We start from the raw sequence: 17,468 nt of genomic DNA, 5'->3' as shown, positions 1-17,468 counted from the left end.
ACAGTGTTTACAGTAATGCAGTGGTGCTTATAGATTCTCAGCATAAATAAGGTCTGGCTAAATAAGAACCAGATTTCCATACACCAAATGTGACCATAAACCCTTTTTTTTTGTGATTTACAGTTTTCTACATAAAATCATCCTTCATGAGGTAAAGAACATTCTGTGAAAATGCAACCTTGATATCTTTAATATTGACATAGTAAGGCCATGTCAAAGATTGAAATCATAGTGAAATTAGTGGTTGAAATCAAACTTTGCTGCTTGTTATCTCATAATAAATAAATAAAATAAATATATACACTATTATTCAAAAGTTTGGGGTCGGTAAGATTTAAAAAATGTTTTTGAAAGACGTCTCAAAGTTAGTGTTTCTATTAATATTATTATTATTATTTGAAAGAAGTCTCAAGGTTATAATTATTACAATTTAAAACAAGTTATCTTCTATTTTAATATATTTAAAAATGTAATTTATTTCCTTTTTTTTTTCTTCAGTAATCAAATCAGCAAGTAGCAATTTCTCCAGAAACAAATTTTGTTATTATCAGTGTTGTAAAAAAATTGTGCCACTTACCATTTTTGAGAAAAGATCATTCTTTAATGAATAGAAAGTTTAAAAAACCCACTATAATCCTATTTACGATCACCTTTAATCAATTCAATGTATTCTTTTTAAAAAATCGTAAAAAGCTTTTGAATGCTGTGTATATATATTTTACACTGAATAAAAAAAGAACAACAATAATTATATTTATCATCATGATGATAATAATAACTTAAATATAAAAATAAAAAATAAAAACTTACAAAATGTGCTGCATGTGGTAATATCTAAATCTAAACTTTAAAGGGGTCATATGATGCTTTTTTTAAAGATCATTATTTTGTGTATTTGGTGTAACAGAATATGTTGACATGCTTTAATGTTCAAAAAACACATTATTTTTCAAATACTGTACATTATTGTAGGTCCTCTATGCCCCGCCTCTCTCAAACGCTTCGTTTTCTACAAAGTCCCTCCTTCCGACAAGCGCAGTCTGCTCTGATTGGCCAGCTGACCCAGTGCATTGTGATTGGCCGAACACCGCAAGCACTCGTCGGAAATGCAACGCCCCTTACCATAATCGCGAGCTTCATCTTTCAAAATAAATGTAAAGACAGAGCCCGAAAGGGGAACAGAGTCTCGTGACAGACACAGTGATGAATATGTGTTTGCAGTACACAAGCCACGGTTAAGACAGCTGACTCCACTGTGATGTGTCTCGCTCTCTCTCTCTCTCTCTCTCTCTCTCTCTCTCTCGCGCTCACACGCACGCATACAGTTAACTGGTTTTATATTACAGCAATTTTTCTGTTAAAATTATGAACATTTTTGCAGTCTTTTATTCCTGTGACTTTAAAGACTTCAGCGCAACTGAAGTTGTTTCCAGTAGAAGGGATTTGACACTCTCCTTTATGTTTGGGATAGCATTGATCTCTGCACGGCAGACGTAGGTATTGACGTTTGATGAGACGTGTCCTTTGAAGAATGGAACACTTAAGACTGTGTTATCTGCTGTAATCTCCCTGTGCTATAATGACTCTGCCTTCCAGCTAAAGCAAACACAGGCACATGGTCACCTTCCTGCTGCACAGTTAGTACAGGTGGATATACCATATGTTTAGAAGTAGATTGGGCTCCAAAAGTCTGAGACCTTGCTGAAAAGCTGTGATTTTTTTTTCATTAAACCTTGAAATGGAAAACAGAACAGAGAGTTTTAGGACTCTGGAACATTCAAAACAAAGAAACGTTATGACGTAAAATTGAATATTTAAGATTCAGCTCTATTTCTAGATCTCTAATCGAATAATTCAATTTGTGACTATGATAATGTGATTCTTTGTACAGACAGTCAGATGTTCTTGCTTCCATAAAAGCACAAGATGGTCTTTGGGTGATCTGAAATCATGCTGAAGAATATGATCATCAGGTTTAAGTTCATGCAGCTCGACTGCTGCTCTCACTAATGCAATAAGAGGGACAAACCAAGGACCTCATTTATAAAACATACACACAGATTTGATATTACAATGCGTGTACATTAAAATCAAGGTTCAATATTTATAAAAGCGGTCTTTAATGTGGAAAAATGCTTAGTGCCATGTCAGGGTCTAAGCAGATATACACACTTTCCTTATGGCAGAGAGTTGAAGTTCTGCAAGTATTTGGGAATCAAAGCTGTTAAAAATTTGGAAGTTAGATGGCGTTTACAAGGTTGCGATCTGAAACCACTCAGTTGCACACAATTTGAAGAACATTTTGAGTTTATAAATTTCACATCTGAAAGAAAGGCATACATATATATTTTTTTTGTGCATAAGTTCGTTCTCTGACATGTACGCACATTCGAGAAATTATCGTAAGATCAAATGTAGGATGGTTTCAAATTTCATTTTAGTTAAACTATCTCTCAGTTCATTTCTGATGATATAATTTGAAATGAAGAAAAAACTAGTTGTTTCAGACTTTTGGGCATCAGTGTTCCTCTCTCGAGCTCTATGTATGTTTTTAAAAATGCTTTTAAAAATGGTCAGAGTGGTGGTGGGATCAAAACAAAGAGCTTGAGATTCGAAACTGCCCTCAACCTGTAAATGATTTCCTGCTTTCTGAGGGAGGAGTGACATAGATCTAATAACACAGATGGAATGTAAACCTCTTTGAAATCTCTCATCTCTAAAGTGTGCATGCACATTTTCACCTATAACCTTCAAGCTCTAATCTGTTTCATTTTTTGCCAATGATTAATTATGGATTGACACATTACAATACAATTTACCCATTTGTTATTTGTTATTCGTTATTTGTTATCTGCCAACAATATCTTTACTAGTAGACACAATGTGTATTAAAAAAATTATATGGCACAAAGTTGTACAATTGCAATCATTTTAAGCAGCTATTAAATTTACATAATTATTTCTACTCATCTCAGTGACAGGAGAAACATGCATTTAACATCAGTTTTAACTAGAGGTTTGTGTTGTAGTCTGTGCATCAAATGGGATTTTTTTGTTCTTGATTTGTTCTCAGTGAAGTTGCAGTAGCAGTTTGGGGCTTGGCAGGGTCAACTGATTTTCCCATCAGTCTGACTGTGGTGTTCTCTCACCGGCACTGCTCAGAGCAACACTGCCTCTCTGTGGAGGAGCCCTGCTCCTTATTACCCATCAACCCCATATGACTCCAAATGAGCCAAGAGAACAGGCTCAAAGTGCATTAGTGGCTTCTGCTCAGAACAAGAGCAGAATTCAGGTGACGGCTTGTAGAATCTGAACCGCATCAAAAGAAAAGCTGTGAAGAAATGCTTAAAGAAATATATTTAGTACTGGACCTCACAGACTGACGACTGACGATTCATATAATTACTGTAGCAAAATCTCCCCAAGGACAAATAGAATGATCTGGTTGTTGCTCATGCTCCAGATAAACAAACAAATTAAAATCACTGCCCCAATTAATATCAAAGGTATGGTATGTTATATGCTACCATTTCTGAACTAAATGGATCTTTTGATGAAAATCACTTTGAGCTTCTTTTTCAAGTGTTCTGTTGACTAGGACAAAACACACAGCGAGACTTTCCCTTTTAATTAAAGAAAACATTTCCACTAAATGAAAGCCTTCAGAAATTCCACTGACATGAATGTCAGTTTGATTAAAGATGTTACTTATATTCAACCTGTGTATTTGAAGAAGGTGCTGATGGTATCCGGTATGTCTGGATGTGCAGACACGGTTTAGTCTTTTGCCAAAGATTTGTTTTCATCCAGTGATTTGAACTGACTAATAATGGAGGGTCTTGAGGGCTTTAATGCCAGTTGCTTTATTGCTTTATTGCACTTTTGCAACGGATCTGTGAATTTGAGACTACCAAATATTGCAACTCTGCTTACAAATTAAAGTACTTGGTGAATCTTCTCTAATCATCTAAAATACACTACTGTTCAAAAGTTTGGAGTTGGTCAAATTCCCATATGCTCACCAAAATTGCATTTATTTGATCAAAATAACACTTTTCTTATTTTCATATATTTAAAAAAGTTATTTATTCCTGTGATGCAAAACTGAATTTTCAGCAACCATTACTCCAGTCATCAGTGTCATATGATCCTTCAGAAATTATTCTAATATGCTGATTTGCTGCTCAAGAAATATTTCTTAATATTATCAATGTTGAAAACAGTTGTGCTATCTTGTGTTATCTGTCAGATAAATCTTTAGTAACTCTTTCAATGTTTTTACAACCACTTTTGATCAATTTATTGCGTACTCGCTGAATAAAAGCATTTTTTTATTGTTTGAAAAATCGTACTAATCCAAAACTTTTAAATGGCAGTACATGTCTGAAATCAAATGATCAATTTTGTACACTCAAATCAAAAGAAAGAAAAGCAGTATGCAGCCAAGTTAAATGTGTGCAAGCTTAGTATTTAAGTACAAACTAAATTAAATATTTTTTATGTTTATTGGTCATGCATTCAGCAAAACAGAGAAAAAAAGAATCAGTGTTAGATTTAAGAAATATCTACACATTTGTTTTCAATACATAGGTAAGAAAAATAGTTTTGCCTCAATTCAGCTGATTTACAGACTTGATTCTAATATACTGATATCAGGTATGTAAGTCATTCTGTGGTTAGATATATTTATTTAATTACCACTAGACTGCATAATTTATAGTTGTTGCACTTCCTGTGCAAATTTCATGTTCTATAGTCTATTTCTTTTCTCATGATGAAATAATTTAAACTCAAATAAATCAATATATTATGTACATTTATATGGTAAGTAGCTGTGTTGGGGTAGTAAATAAACTGATCACCCTATCTTGGCTTATTTTGTGCTATTGAGTGGCTGGCTGTACACTATTTCTAACTTATAACTAGCTCCACATGGAATCAGAACTCTGCAGAAAGTTCTGAACGCCTGTCATTCACAAACTTCTGCCTCCCCTTGGGCGTTTGTTTATATAATATTTTGACTAATTTGATTACGCCTTTAGCTACTGATACAAGTCTGGTGCTCTCAGCTCTCCTTTTTCCATTGTAGAATTTCCAATAAAATCAGCACAGAAAATGTAAAAAAAATAAAATAAAATAAAGTCAGTAAGCTGTGTTTGAATTTGCTCATAGCAGCACAACAACTCTCTAGCACGCCAGTGATTTGAGAAATAAAGCTACCTTAAGTTTTAATGGTGGTGAGAGTTATTTGGTTCTTCTTTGTAGTTTGATCCAAATGCCCTTCTCGGGACGCAGAATGAGTTCCCCCAGAGGCCGCAGTTCTTCACGGCTCTGACACGCCTCTACGTCAAAGTGACGCAAGATCATAGCAAGAACTACCTTCTCCTCCATCATGGCGAAGCGCTGGCCTGGAGCCACAGACGCACAGACAAAGAGAAAATGGGAAAGAGAGAATAAGGTCTCAGAATGGCAACAAGGCTAAGAGAGGGGGCAAGTTCATGAAGTAAATTTCTACAAATGCTCTTATTTGGAGCTTTCGTTCCTGGAAGGCAGTTGGAGATGAGTCGAGTGCTGAAATAATAAATCTCCAAAGGTATGTGGCTCTCATTCAGTTTCGTTAGAAGCTTCTTCTTTTGTGTGGCCAGCGACCTGAACCTGCGAGCACCACTCGCTGTGAAACAATCTGTTTTATTCAGAGGTGGGACAGAGGCCCAAAGGGAGGATAAGTACACTGCATCTATCTTTTAACTATCCATGCTAAATATGCAGATTGACTCTTGGGTAAAGTATAATAGGAAGAGAAACTCCACTTTAAACGTTCTTGAGAACGTTCTCGTTTTTTAAAAGTTTAACTTCTTTTAACTTGAGCATGGAATTTTTGGAATATGCGCTCAACGTTCAAACACATCCATCTAGTGTGTTTATATAGAAAAACAATGTAGAACAGTAGAATGGAAAAACGCATTCTGTGTGTCCAATCCTGCTCCTGAAGCACCAACATCCTGCAGATTTTTAGCTACAACCAGATCAAAAACACTTGCCTAGAAGTTTCTAGTAAGTCTGAAAACACTGATTAGCTGGTTCAGATGTGGCGGTGGACGGTGGCCCTCCAGAAACAGTTTTGTACACCCCTGACAAGTTCGGAGGATGTTATATGACTAGGGTTGGGAACCAAGAAATTTATATATTGGAACTGAATGACGCTACTGATTCTAGATTAGGAAGCAGGCTCAACATGTGTAGTCTGTTTACAGAGCAAATGACTCTAATGAGCGGTTTTATTTTAGTGAATCAAACACATTGCATGAAAAGTGTAGTCCAATTCCAAAACAAATGTCTTTAGTGAGTCAGTTCTTTTTAGTTAATCAAACACATACTGTAGCGCACAAGAAGTATAGTCTGATTCCCAAGCAAACATCTCAAGTGAGTCGGTTCTTTTTAGTAAATCAAACATATCATGCTCAATCAGTGCAGTCTAATTCCCAATAATGTCTCAATTGAGTCAGTTCTTTTCAGTGAATCAAACACGGAGCACACAGCTACAGTAGTATAGTCTGATTCCCAAACAAATGCCTCTAGTGAGTCAGTTCTTTTTAGTGAATCAAACACATAGCGCACAACAAGTATAGCCTGATTCCTAAGCAAACATCTCTAGTGAGTCAGCTCTTTTTAGTAAATCTAACATATACAGTAGTGGACAGCCAGCGCAGTCCAATTCCCAATAATGTCTCAATTGAGTCAGTTCTTTTTAATGAATCAAACACATATCACACAGTTAGTATGATTCCCAAACAAATGTCTCTATATCTAGTGAGTTGGTTCTTTTTAGTGAATCACATACTTAAATGCAACCACTGTATATTGTAATGTGATTCCTGAACAAATGACTCTTATGAATAATTTTTTTAATTAATTAAAAAACATAAAACTTTCAACTAACTGTGAGACTTAAATCAGCATAATCTTTCAATTCTTTACGATTCCCTTCCCTATACATATGGCCCATCTTATACAATGTGTTATGGTACGGTTATGGTACAGTTTTAAAGCTTTTTATCTTATGTACCCATCAAAAAGGCTCAAGTAACCCCTCATCAACACCAAAACAGAAATGTGTTAATTTTTTACAATAATTGATATTATTCTGGATAGAATTCAGCATATTAATTTCTATTATAAGTCAATTTTACACCAAAATCATTATCATTCTGTTCTTTTTCTTACCAATGCAGTTTCTTGGCCCTGCAGAGAAAGGGATGTACGCATATGGATGCCTCCCATTGCTGTTCTCTGGCAGAAACCTTTCCGGTCGAAATTCCTCAGGTTCTGGAAAGTAGCGCGGGTCCCGGTGAAGAGCATATGGTATGATAACAGCATTCACTCCTTTTGGGACCTTGAAGCCATCTGCAACCGAGCAACACAACAACAGCAGTCTTTCAATTATGTTATACATGTCACATTTTTTAACAATTGATCAGGACACTGCACCACTACATTTGGCTTAGCACACACCAAACTATACAGCTGTGTAGGAGACAGAATAAAGCTTTAATGGGGTGGTTCACTGTTTTTTTTCTAGGCTTGATTGTGTTTGTGGGGTGCAGTCTAACATGTGTTGATGCTTCGTTTTTTAAAAAACGCATTATTTTTCACATAATTTACCTTTATTCCACACCGCTCTGTCCCTTCTCTGAGAAACGGGCTGATCTTTTCCTTCTTTTATGAAGCCCCTCCCTCAGAAATAGGCGATGGGCTCTGATTGGTTAGCTAGCCCAATGTGTTGTGATTGGCTAAACCGCTTCTAGTGCGCGTCTAAAAGTCTGCCCCTCACCTCGTCGGCATGTGCTCCGGTTGTATTGTAAACATTGCCATCGTTAATATCGCTTATCAGTTTGAGCCCAATTGAGAAGCAGAGGATATTATTAAAGAGGATCGTACAGAACCTGTGCAAGCACTGCTTTTAATGGTAGGCCTATGTTTTTTGTTTGTTGCTGTCTCATACTTTTAGATACGCTGTTATTTGTAAATGCTGCTGCTTATGTTAGCTTTTAATATACGGTTTTATCCTGATTAAAGCTTTAATACAGTACGGCAACTGCACGCACGTCCATGTTTAAATGCTTCTCATAGCTATGTGAAAATAAGTGTATAATTGGAACAGTTCATTGTTGGATCTGAGCTGAATGAGAGAGAGAGAGAGATGCAGAGCGTGTGCAGAGCAGGGGGACGCGAGAAACAGTATTGAGAACCACTGCTTTAGAACATTGATTTTAAAACTTGTGAATCCATTAGAATCGAATCGTTAGAAGACAGAATCTCGATTCATATTTGAATAGATTTTTACGTGCACCTCTAGTTTTCTCTTCCTCTTCTCTAAAGCAGCGCAGCATGGTCTCACCCCCTTCATTACATGTTCCCCGGGGCGGGGTTTATCTGGGTTTGTGATGTCACGAACCCGGGAAGTAACTCGTTGTAGTCCCTACCAGCTGTTTTTGTAGGCATTAAATTGCCAGAATTTTAAAAGACGATATCTCCGTTTGCATTGAACTTTCAGCTTCGTAACTTTGCAGATATTGTTTATGTTCAAACAGCAACATTAGACACTAACAAACGCTAAAAAAGTTAAATCGCAATGAACCACCCCTTTAATAAATAATTAATAAACGGATACATTTATTGTGTTTTGCAACACTTTCCATCCTAAAAAGTTGCTGTTTTCCATCCAGCTGCTTTGGCGTGAAAGAATCTTAGTTCTGAGTAGAAATGAACACTCCGGTTGCTTCATATTTGACAATGGGAGATGGAAATAGAAGCCGTGACATCTGCTGTTATGCTGAGGTGCAAATAATGAGAGTGGCATCAAAAAGTGCAGATCTTTGATCTGGCAGTGTTTGGCAAGGTGACAAACTGCTGCCACCTACTGATCTGACAGCTCTCGCAGATGCTGCGTGCAAACAGAGGCACGGAGGGGAAGATCCGCAGACTCTCCTTGATGACACACTCCAGGTAGCGCAGCTTTTTCAAGTCCTCCACCCCCACGTGGCGGTCTGACGAACCTGCCAATCAGAACACAGGAGATGCAGCTAAACTCTACAGTAAATAAGGTTGTTAGAAAACATTCACAAGCATCTAGATGCTTTCTCGACTACTCAGCGGAACTAAACAGAACAAATTGTTTTATGAAGAACACATGGTAGGCATTACGCTCAATAACACACGCGAGAAAGACCTTTTTACCGAACACTTCCTGTAGTTCTGCCTGCACTGCCTTCTGGACCTCAGGATGGGAGCCAATCAGATGTAAAGCCCAGTTCATTGAAGCTGCTGTGGTATCATGACCCTGTCAAAGATAACAGTTTTTCAAACAATGTTCTGTCTTCACAGAGTTTCCTTTTGTAGTTTTATTTGTACCTCAAACATGAAGGTGTCCACTTCCTCCTGAATGTCCTCATGACTCAAATTCTGTCCATCCTCATAAGTAGTTTTTAACAGCATATCTAGGAAGGCCTGTCTTTTCCTAGGCCCCTGGTCAGAATCACAGTCAGGTTCAGAGCTCGTGAACTTTGCTCTTTCCTTGATGACCTTCAAGAAAACACAAAAAATTCTGTAATAATAATCTGACACTCATCTGTCTTTTTTGGCTATAGTGTGTGCCATACAGAACAGAAATAAATCACTTTTTTTAAGCAACCTTATCTTGACATTACATTGTGTTATTGTTAAATAATAATTTCCTTAAATTGAAATAAAGCTGAAATAAACCTGGCAAGTAAAATAATTCTAAGTAAATAAGTAAAACTAAACTGAAATAAAAGATATAGCTAAATAGCTTATAGCTAAATAGCAAAACAACTATTTAAATATAAATATTTGAAAACTAATAAAAAAAGACAAAAGCACATAATTCAATTACTAAAACTGAAAATGTAAAAATAAAAACTAATTCAAAATATTAATTAGTTATACAATAGTGAAGGGTTGATTCAGGATAATTGGGATATTTCATCTCAATGGCAAAAAGTGTCCCAATTTACCTAAATTCACCCTATAAATAATGATGATGATGATCACTCACACTTGCAGTGAAGGAATGGAGAATCTTCAGTCTTCTGGAATGTTCTTTGCCTTCCTCTAACTTATTGTAGATCCAGTCTGGCCACAGCCATGGTGCCCTCTGTCTCTTGGCGATGATGTCACTCATCCTGCAAGAGTAATATAAACACTGTCAGTTCTTAGAGAGAACAACATGGCTTTCCTATGTATTCCCTATGCTCTACCATTGAATTACACTACTTACTTATAGACACTTTGGACATACTCAGAGTCAGAATTGCTCTGAGCATAGATCTTCTTTCCCATTGCAGTTTCTGTTGTAGACAAACATATCACACGTGTTATTAATAGTTATTAACTAAACAATAAGCGTAAGGCCTATTACATTAGCATGCATAAGCAGTATGCAAACAGCAAAACCTCAAATTGTGCTTTCCCACTTTATATGGAAAGATCGAATACCGTACCGCATATGATATCCAAAGCACATAATGTTATGTAGCTGAAGCAGTTGAATGGCTCTCCGTCCATGTGCTTCTGCATCTTTTGTATCAAAATATCGGTTTGTTCGTTCATCACCTCCAGGAAGTCGGAGAGGATGGAGAAGTGGAAGGTTGGAGTCAGCATTTTCCGCCGGTTACGCCACTTCTCCCCTGTGCTGTGGGAAGAAAAGTTGGGAAGAGTCAAGTATGTGACCTCAACATAGCTATAATACAGTAAAGTGAACATGGAGATCATTTTATATTCAATTTCGGTGTTTCTGGACTCTGCTGTGTTTGGACAGATGGCCAGTGACCCTGTGTCCAGTGTAGCTGATTATAAACTACTGTGCTTTTGATAGACTTTGTTTGCAGTGCTTGATGCAAGCTGCTTTTGAATATGAGATATGAGATCTGCCAGTTTGGCAGGTGGTCCTCTACCGTATGTGAAACAAAGTTTAGTTTGACTTTAAATGTTTTGAGCTTTGAAGGACATGATTGCAGCTTTTTAGATAGAGATTTTAGATATAAGACAGCAGTACTCTTAATACTCTTAAAACATTAATGCTGCTCAAACATTTAAAGATATAACCATAATAACCACAATTACATATGAATGTATTTAACAAGTGTTTTTTTTTCACAAAATGTGAATATTTAAACTGCATTTGAGATATTTGTATTTTAAATGTAAAATTTAGATTTTTTTTAATTAATATTTTTTTGTGGTTTTCTGAAGCTCAGTGGTGCTGATATGCAAGATGCAAATTCACATGCATGAACTGATAAAAATGTACACCTTCAGTGCAGTGTTCATTTCTGCTAAATATTGTACATAACTGTAAATACCCTCAGAAAGTACTGAAATAACAAAATTATTATAATTTTTTTTCATTTTGGGTCAATGCACCTGCCTTTAACCATTCATTTTTTAAACACTCCCCTCATTACCATTGGTCAAAAAAAAGAGATAAACCCGGCCCAATCTCATTCAATTGGTTAAGCCACTATTGCTGTTTATTACACAATTTTTAGTCTATTCTTAATATATATTAAGAAAGAAGAAACAATTTTAACTTCTTTTAGCTATTTTACTGAATTTACCCTATTCATCTACATAATACATCTACAAATCACGTATTATGTTAACAGTGAGCATTACAACAGACTGTAAAAGAATTATAAAAAGAAAGTAATTTTCACAAAAATGGTGGTAAACCCACCGTACCTGGTGAGCAGGCCTGTGCCGAGCCAGGGGTGCAGGAACCTGTATGAGTATGACTTGTCAAGGTGTCTGGAATTGCTGAGGACCACCTGATGGGAAAACATAGGTTTGAGAATGAACTGGCAACTGTGAGGAAAATTATACACAAGTAAATGGAAAAGATATAATTTCAGTAACAGGCACCTCAATATTCTCTGCATGATACAAGATCAGAAAGGGGACTGGACCCACCCACACCTTTGCTAGAGGAAGGTGTCTGTTTTCATTTGTGCCCTCAATAATCTGGTTGAAAAAATCTTCAACATAAACACACTTTTATAATTTTGCAGTGTTAACTGATCAATGTTAATTGATGCTAGTTAAAAAGAACACAGTCTCTTACCGCCTGCATTGGCTTTAAACTGCAGTGCATTGCCAATGATTGGATAAGCGTAGTAGATGCCAATAGAAGTAAAAGAACGGCTGTGAATATAATCCCTAAAATGTATAATCCAAAAAGGACGCCCATTTTGTTTGGATGAAGCTGGCCGTAGCTAATGCTCTGAAAGAAGCGCACATGCTGCTTCACCGTGAACTTCAGACTTAACTGTTTCACTTGCTTAGTACAAACAGAGAGAGAAAACACCCTGGGCTGATCAAACAGATGGAGTTATGATACCTAACTGGGACGCATGCAGGTTATCTGTGGGTAAAGGGCTTCTCGCTAAAACATTAACAGACAACAGTGGTAATGCAGCAATAGATAATGATCTGGCATATTACTGGTGGCTTTTTGTATGTGTGTTGTGGTTTACTGGGACAAATTCTCCCATGGAAGAGCTCTGCCAAGTCTTTTATTAAAGACAGAAAAGCACCTCTGATGATCATGTGATATATCACTGAACCTTTGCCAAATTATACAACCATTTATTGCTAATGACTCCAGCAAGCAGATAAAAGTCTTAATCAAATTTTGCTGAACCAAACAGTTTGGTAGAATTGATATCACTGCAAAATAAAAATAATTAGGCTATGAATTGTCTTTTAATCAACCTGTTGGCCGCAGACATCTGTTTAAGCAGTATAAACAAATAAATATTATACTTTACATGAAATATGCATCAACTTACAATAACAAAAGAAGATTGGCATTCATTCTTCATCATTTTAAAAAAAGGTAAAAAACAGGGAGGTCATTAGCCCTGTTTGCTCCAGATGTTGAGGTCAATGTGAAAAACTGTCAAGTCCATAAACTGAAGGCACTGCATGTGACTGGACATCAAGTAACAATACAATACAGCAAATCACAATCAACTGAAATTATGACAGTGCATATCAGTCTATTGTATTCATAATCATATGGCTCATTAAGCTCTTTTGTTTAATTACAAAATTAACTCCGATGCTATGGCATGACAGGTTGAAATTTCTTCCTCACATGCACTGGAAACCGGCTCAGCTGTTTCCGGTGATTCTGGCCACCTGAAAGCAGATGGTATTGATGAGCAGACTCAGACTTGATGAAATATTTTCATTTTGTGAATCTCTTCTTTACCAGGGCCGTGCCTTATTGAACGTGTTAATTACTCTCCAGTGTCCCAAAAGCTAAATAAATAAAATTCTCACAAAAAACTCATATATTCCTTTTAATTAAAGCCCCTTTGTCATTGCTTATTTTTTGGATCATTCATTTGTTGATTCTATGCAGTCTATGGAGTATACTCTGCAAAGTTAATTGGTTCAGGCTTTAAAGTTGCATATTAAGTAAACATAAACAAAAGGCAATAGATTTAAACTATGTGACACTAACTAATAAACTGTTGTTTCTGTATTAAATTAAAAATAATAAGCAGTAGTGCATTGACCTATAGATCCAATCAGGGGCATGTTCCCTCCATCCCCGTCAGCGCTGGGTAGACACCTCCTGCTGGGTGTGACACACTCCAAAAACCCACTAGCTGTAGAGCTGGTGATGCCCATACTGAAGCCTGTCACTCCCATTGGTGTGCTCTCACCTAAGAGACATACAGAAAAAGCTTACATTACATCTTATTTTTCTTCTATGACTTATTTTTAGGAAGTAAAACTGTAGAAGGCAAATCCATGGTACTGTATGTCTGTGTTGTTCTTCCTGCCACTGGCCAGATCAGGCACCTACTCAGTAAAAGTAACCCACCTTTGACAAGTCCTCGACTTGTCCTCATGTTACAGGCAAAATCCATGGGTGTGAAGGACCTTTTCATTGGGGTGTCAGACTGCAGAACAAAAACATGGCATGAGTTACATCTAACAATAGACTCCTCTGTATTTACCTCCTATTTCAAGCACTGTTACCACAGCAGGAAAGTATCTATATCACTTCCGTGTTAGGGGTGGTGTCATGTTTCTACAAAGTTGTATAGAAATGCAGTTTTGGTATTTGGATTTGTTCTACATTAAACTGCTGGTTACCTATAGCTATAACTGCATAACATCTGATATCACAATGACTACTACTGATTGTATATGTACGTCGTCAAGACTTCTGTTTAATGTACGTGTTGTCATCTGCAATGTATGCTGTTTTCATCTACACTACTGTACTGTAATCATAATTGCAGGGTAGATTTACTCTGAATGTGTGAGTAGTATTGGGCCGAGACAGAGACTCCAGCATCAGGGTGGGCTCTCTCAGAGGTGGGAGGTTGTTTACTGCGTGCATGACACTGGTAGCGCCGCCTCTTAGGATCCTTCCTCTGAGCTAAGAAATACAGAGAAAGATTACAGCTTTGATTGTGAAACCAAACTAAATCAGTGCAGACTGAATAGTCAACCATCTTTACTTGCACAGAACTGTTTAAAAAATATTCCTTCCAATTCAAATTTAGGTATTATTTTTAAATGCTCTGAATTTTCTGTAAAAGGGAAAAGGGCAACCATGTTTACTGTTTTCAGTGTCAAGTCAACCAGACCATGGAGTCAGTATGCCCCTTTCACCCATTTAAAAAACCGATGCTATCTCTGTTTACAGAGATCAGAGTCCACATGGCTAGCTTTTCTTTCGTGGGATGCCGGAACACCTTTCTGCTTGTGGATTTACACTTAAATTCTGTCCAAAACCAAAGGCAGCTGGTCTGCTGAAAGGTTTCAGATAGTTTTCACCATAATGTCAAATAAATTCAAATCTAATTCAAATGAGATAGCTTTGCAAATATTTTATATAAGCAAATATTTAATCACTACAGCACTTGCTTCCCTGTTAACAGCTGGAAATTAATAAATGAACATCTATGAATTAATACAACCACTCCATCTGTCTGTATTTTAATTATTTTCATTAACCACAAGTACATAATTGTGGGATATCATTAACCACGAAGGACATATATTCTGTCTTTAAAACCGAACTACATGAAGTCATCTTTGCAGACAGGATGTTTCATAAACATTTGATGTCTAATTAACTTCATGTATTGCCTGTGAGGGCAATATTTTTTTTCAGGTTTTCAAAGTCATAGGATGGTTGGTCAATTCTAATGTGTTTGGTTTCACTAGAGGTGTGAAAGACAAGGTTGACATAGACTTTATCACGTATAGCTAGTATAAGGCAGTGGCAAATTTTAAATCCAACAGATTATGTTTGTGAAATATGTATGTTTCATGTATATACACTACCATTCAAAAATGTGGGGTCGAAAATATTTGTAACATTTTTAACCAAGCCTATGTGATCTATGTGAAAACTCATATATAAAACACAGTACAAATATTAATATTGTGAAATATGACAATTTAAAATAATTTTTTTCTATTTGAATATTTTCCTGTGATGGTATCATTACTCTTCAGTCTTTAGTGTCACATCTTTCAGAAATCACTCTAATATGCTGATTCACTGCTCAAGAACATTTCTTATTATTATTATCAATTCTTAATACAGTTGTGCTGCTTAATATTCTGTGGAAACCATGATACATTATTTCAGGATTCTTTGATAAACAAAGTTCAAAATAATTACTTGAAAATATATATATTTTTTAAACAGTGTATAAGTCTTACATTTTTATAGAAATTCATTGCATCCTTGCAGAATAAAAATATAAATTTCTTTCAAAAAGAAAAAAAAATCTTACTGACCCTAGACTTTTGAATGGTAATGTACTGCAAGTATGTGTGAAAAAAATAAATCAAGGTGGCGAGGGAGTAGCATGAATCTCTTCAGATAGGCAGATCAATAGTCTGCAGGCCACAGTAACACTGGTGTGGCTTGTTACCTGCACAAGCCTGGAAATAGGTGCATAGTATTCTTGCTCTTGAGACTTAGAGTGTATCTGAGGAAGCCTGTGGCTCTGAACTGCACTCACCGCTGGAGAGGGCAGGCTTTCATTCACAGTGGTTCTGTGCGAAACAAACCCAAGAACACATACTTACTCTAATTAGCATTCTGCATGTTTATCCATGCCTGATACCCCTGCAGGAGCTCAGGGCTACTTCAGTGATTTTTGCAAGTGATGACAAGGTTAAAAGTGTTACAATTAATAAGGTGCAATCCAGCTTGAGGGACCAATTTAACAAGCGCTTTAAAAGAAGTCTGCATTTCAAAAGAAGGCCTTGACCTGTTATAACGGGGCCCCAGTAGACCCTGCATTGAATAATCTGCAGCCACATATTCTGAAAGAATTGCATCATGCATAAAGGAGTTGCTGCAACAGAACCTCTTCATGTAAAACTTGTGAGGATATAAAATGGTGCACGCAGAGGTATAGTTCACCCAAAAAAACATTCTCAGAGGAGCACATAAGAAGAAATTACGCTTCACACGTTACAATGAATTGGGACTGGAGCTTTCAAGCGTCAAAAAGAATGCTACAAAAGTATCTTAAAAGTATCATAAAAGCGGCCCATATGTTTTGTGTATTACATTCTAGAGCCATATGATAAACAGTTCAAAATCGTTAATTATACACAATCTCCCCTCCAGGGACCTGTTAACCACCGATCAGTCAGTCAGTGAGCTGAACTTAAGAAGTGAATCGGTATGATTTATCAACAAATCATTCAGACCAGTTTGTTGAACTATGAACTGATTCAATTGAAAATATCTGACTCAAAAGAACCCCTGGGGGCCACGGATGAAGACTTCCTCTGATTCACCTCCTCCTCTTCCCTACAGTCAAAAGAATTACGCAAGTTACAACAAAATATTCCCTTCTGACAGAATGCCTTAATGCCTTAGTCCATTTATGGTGAATAAAACTGCAGAAAACAGAGGATGTAACGAGGCAGCATAGTATTTGCAGAATTCAGATGGCCAGTTACTGAATATCTATTGAAATGCAAAGAAATTTGATTCAATGGAAATCAAGAGTAAGGTAGTCTGGGGCTAGTTGTCACAATGACTACTGCATATCACAGTGCGTTTGAGTCAAAGATCCAGTTATTTGAATGTGTTTACTCACAGATTGTTATTATTATTATCTCCAAACTAAAATTTAAATATAATGATATTCATGATATTCAATATCATGCATTTAGTTTTATATGAGTACGTTGTCATATGTGTTCTTAATGTTATGGAAAAAACAATACATTTTTACAATATATTTTTTATGACAATATACAGGTATACAAGCTTAAATAATAATAAAAAATAATAATAATAACAATACTTATATATTTTTGCATGTTATCTTTTACACTTTTGCTTTTTAATGAATTGTTTTGTTTTTCAATTATTAGTTTACTGTTTAGAT

General features: G+C 36.3%; 2 protein-coding genes across 3 annotated transcripts; both read right to left on the bottom strand.

The window, feature by feature from the left end:
* Positions 1-1,409: 1,409 nt before the first annotated feature.
* Positions 1,410-12,637, bottom strand: LOC107600159 (cytochrome P450 4V2-like). 2 transcript variants are annotated; one of them, XM_016291978.1, is made up of 12 exons: positions 12,140-12,637; positions 11,941-12,039; positions 11,761-11,846; positions 10,521-10,711; positions 10,298-10,367; positions 10,076-10,202; positions 9,412-9,582; positions 9,238-9,340; positions 8,922-9,056; positions 7,225-7,404; positions 5,221-5,408; positions 1,410-1,732 (listed from the first exon to the last, which is right to left on the bottom strand). In XM_016291978.1, exons 1-11 carry the CDS (start codon positions 12,263-12,265, stop codon positions 5,245-5,247), a joined length of 1,452 nt encoding a protein of 483 aa, XP_016147464.1. In that variant the 5' UTR covers positions 12,266-12,637; the 3' UTR covers positions 1,410-1,732; positions 5,221-5,244. The 2 variants fall into 2 exon arrangements, with proteins under 2 accessions (XP_016147464.1, XP_016147463.1); XM_016291977.1 differs by lacking the exon at positions 1,410-1,732 and having other exon boundaries at positions 4,567-5,408; positions 12,140-12,636.
* A 134-nt stretch (positions 12,638-12,771) lies between these two features.
* Positions 12,772-16,438, bottom strand: LOC107600176 (protein FAM149A-like). Its single transcript, XM_016292001.1, has 6 exons — positions 16,431-16,438; positions 15,990-16,113; positions 14,348-14,476; positions 13,913-13,991; positions 13,602-13,751; positions 12,772-13,218 (listed from the first exon to the last, which is right to left on the bottom strand). Exons 1-6 carry the CDS (start codon positions 16,436-16,438, stop codon positions 13,142-13,144), a joined length of 567 nt encoding a protein of 188 aa, XP_016147487.1. The 3' UTR covers positions 12,772-13,141.
* Positions 16,439-17,468: the final 1,030 nt, after the last annotated feature.

The sequence above is a fragment of the Sinocyclocheilus grahami genome, unplaced genomic scaffold, assembly GCF_001515645.1.
Source record: "Sinocyclocheilus grahami isolate Dianchi unplaced genomic scaffold, SAMN03320097.WGS_v1.1 scaffold279.1, whole genome shotgun sequence".
Taxonomy (NCBI): domain Eukaryota; kingdom Metazoa; phylum Chordata; class Actinopteri; order Cypriniformes; family Cyprinidae; genus Sinocyclocheilus; species Sinocyclocheilus grahami.
The sequence above is the reverse complement of the archived record's forward strand: the minus strand, read 5'-3'. Positions and strand labels throughout refer to the sequence as shown.

What these genes read in the sequence shown, in the direction of transcription:
- LOC107600176 (XM_016292001.1), bottom strand. An exon ending in ATACTACTCACACATTCAGA is followed by an intron (nt 13,992 to 14,347) that starts GTAAATCTACCC and finishes TTTGTTCTGCAG; the next exon opens with TCTGACACCCCAATGAAAAG. An exon ending in GCCCCTGATTGGATCTATAG is followed by an intron (nt 13,219 to 13,601) that starts GTCAATGCACTA and finishes ATCTGCTTTCAG; the next exon opens with GTGGCCAGAATCACCGGAAA.
- LOC107600159 (XM_016291978.1), bottom strand. Translation starts at nt 12,265, where the DNA reads ATGGGCGTCCTTTTTGGATTATACATTTTAGGGATTATATTCACAGCC. An exon ending in GTTTAAAGCCAATGCAGGCG is followed by an intron (nt 12,040 to 12,139) that starts GTAAGAGACTGT and finishes TTTTTCAACCAG; the next exon opens with ATTATTGAGGGCACAAATGA. An exon ending in AGGGCCAAGAAACTGCATTG is followed by an intron (nt 5,409 to 7,224) that starts GTAAGAAAAAGA and finishes CTGTGGCTCCAG; the next exon opens with GCCAGCGCTTCGCCATGATG.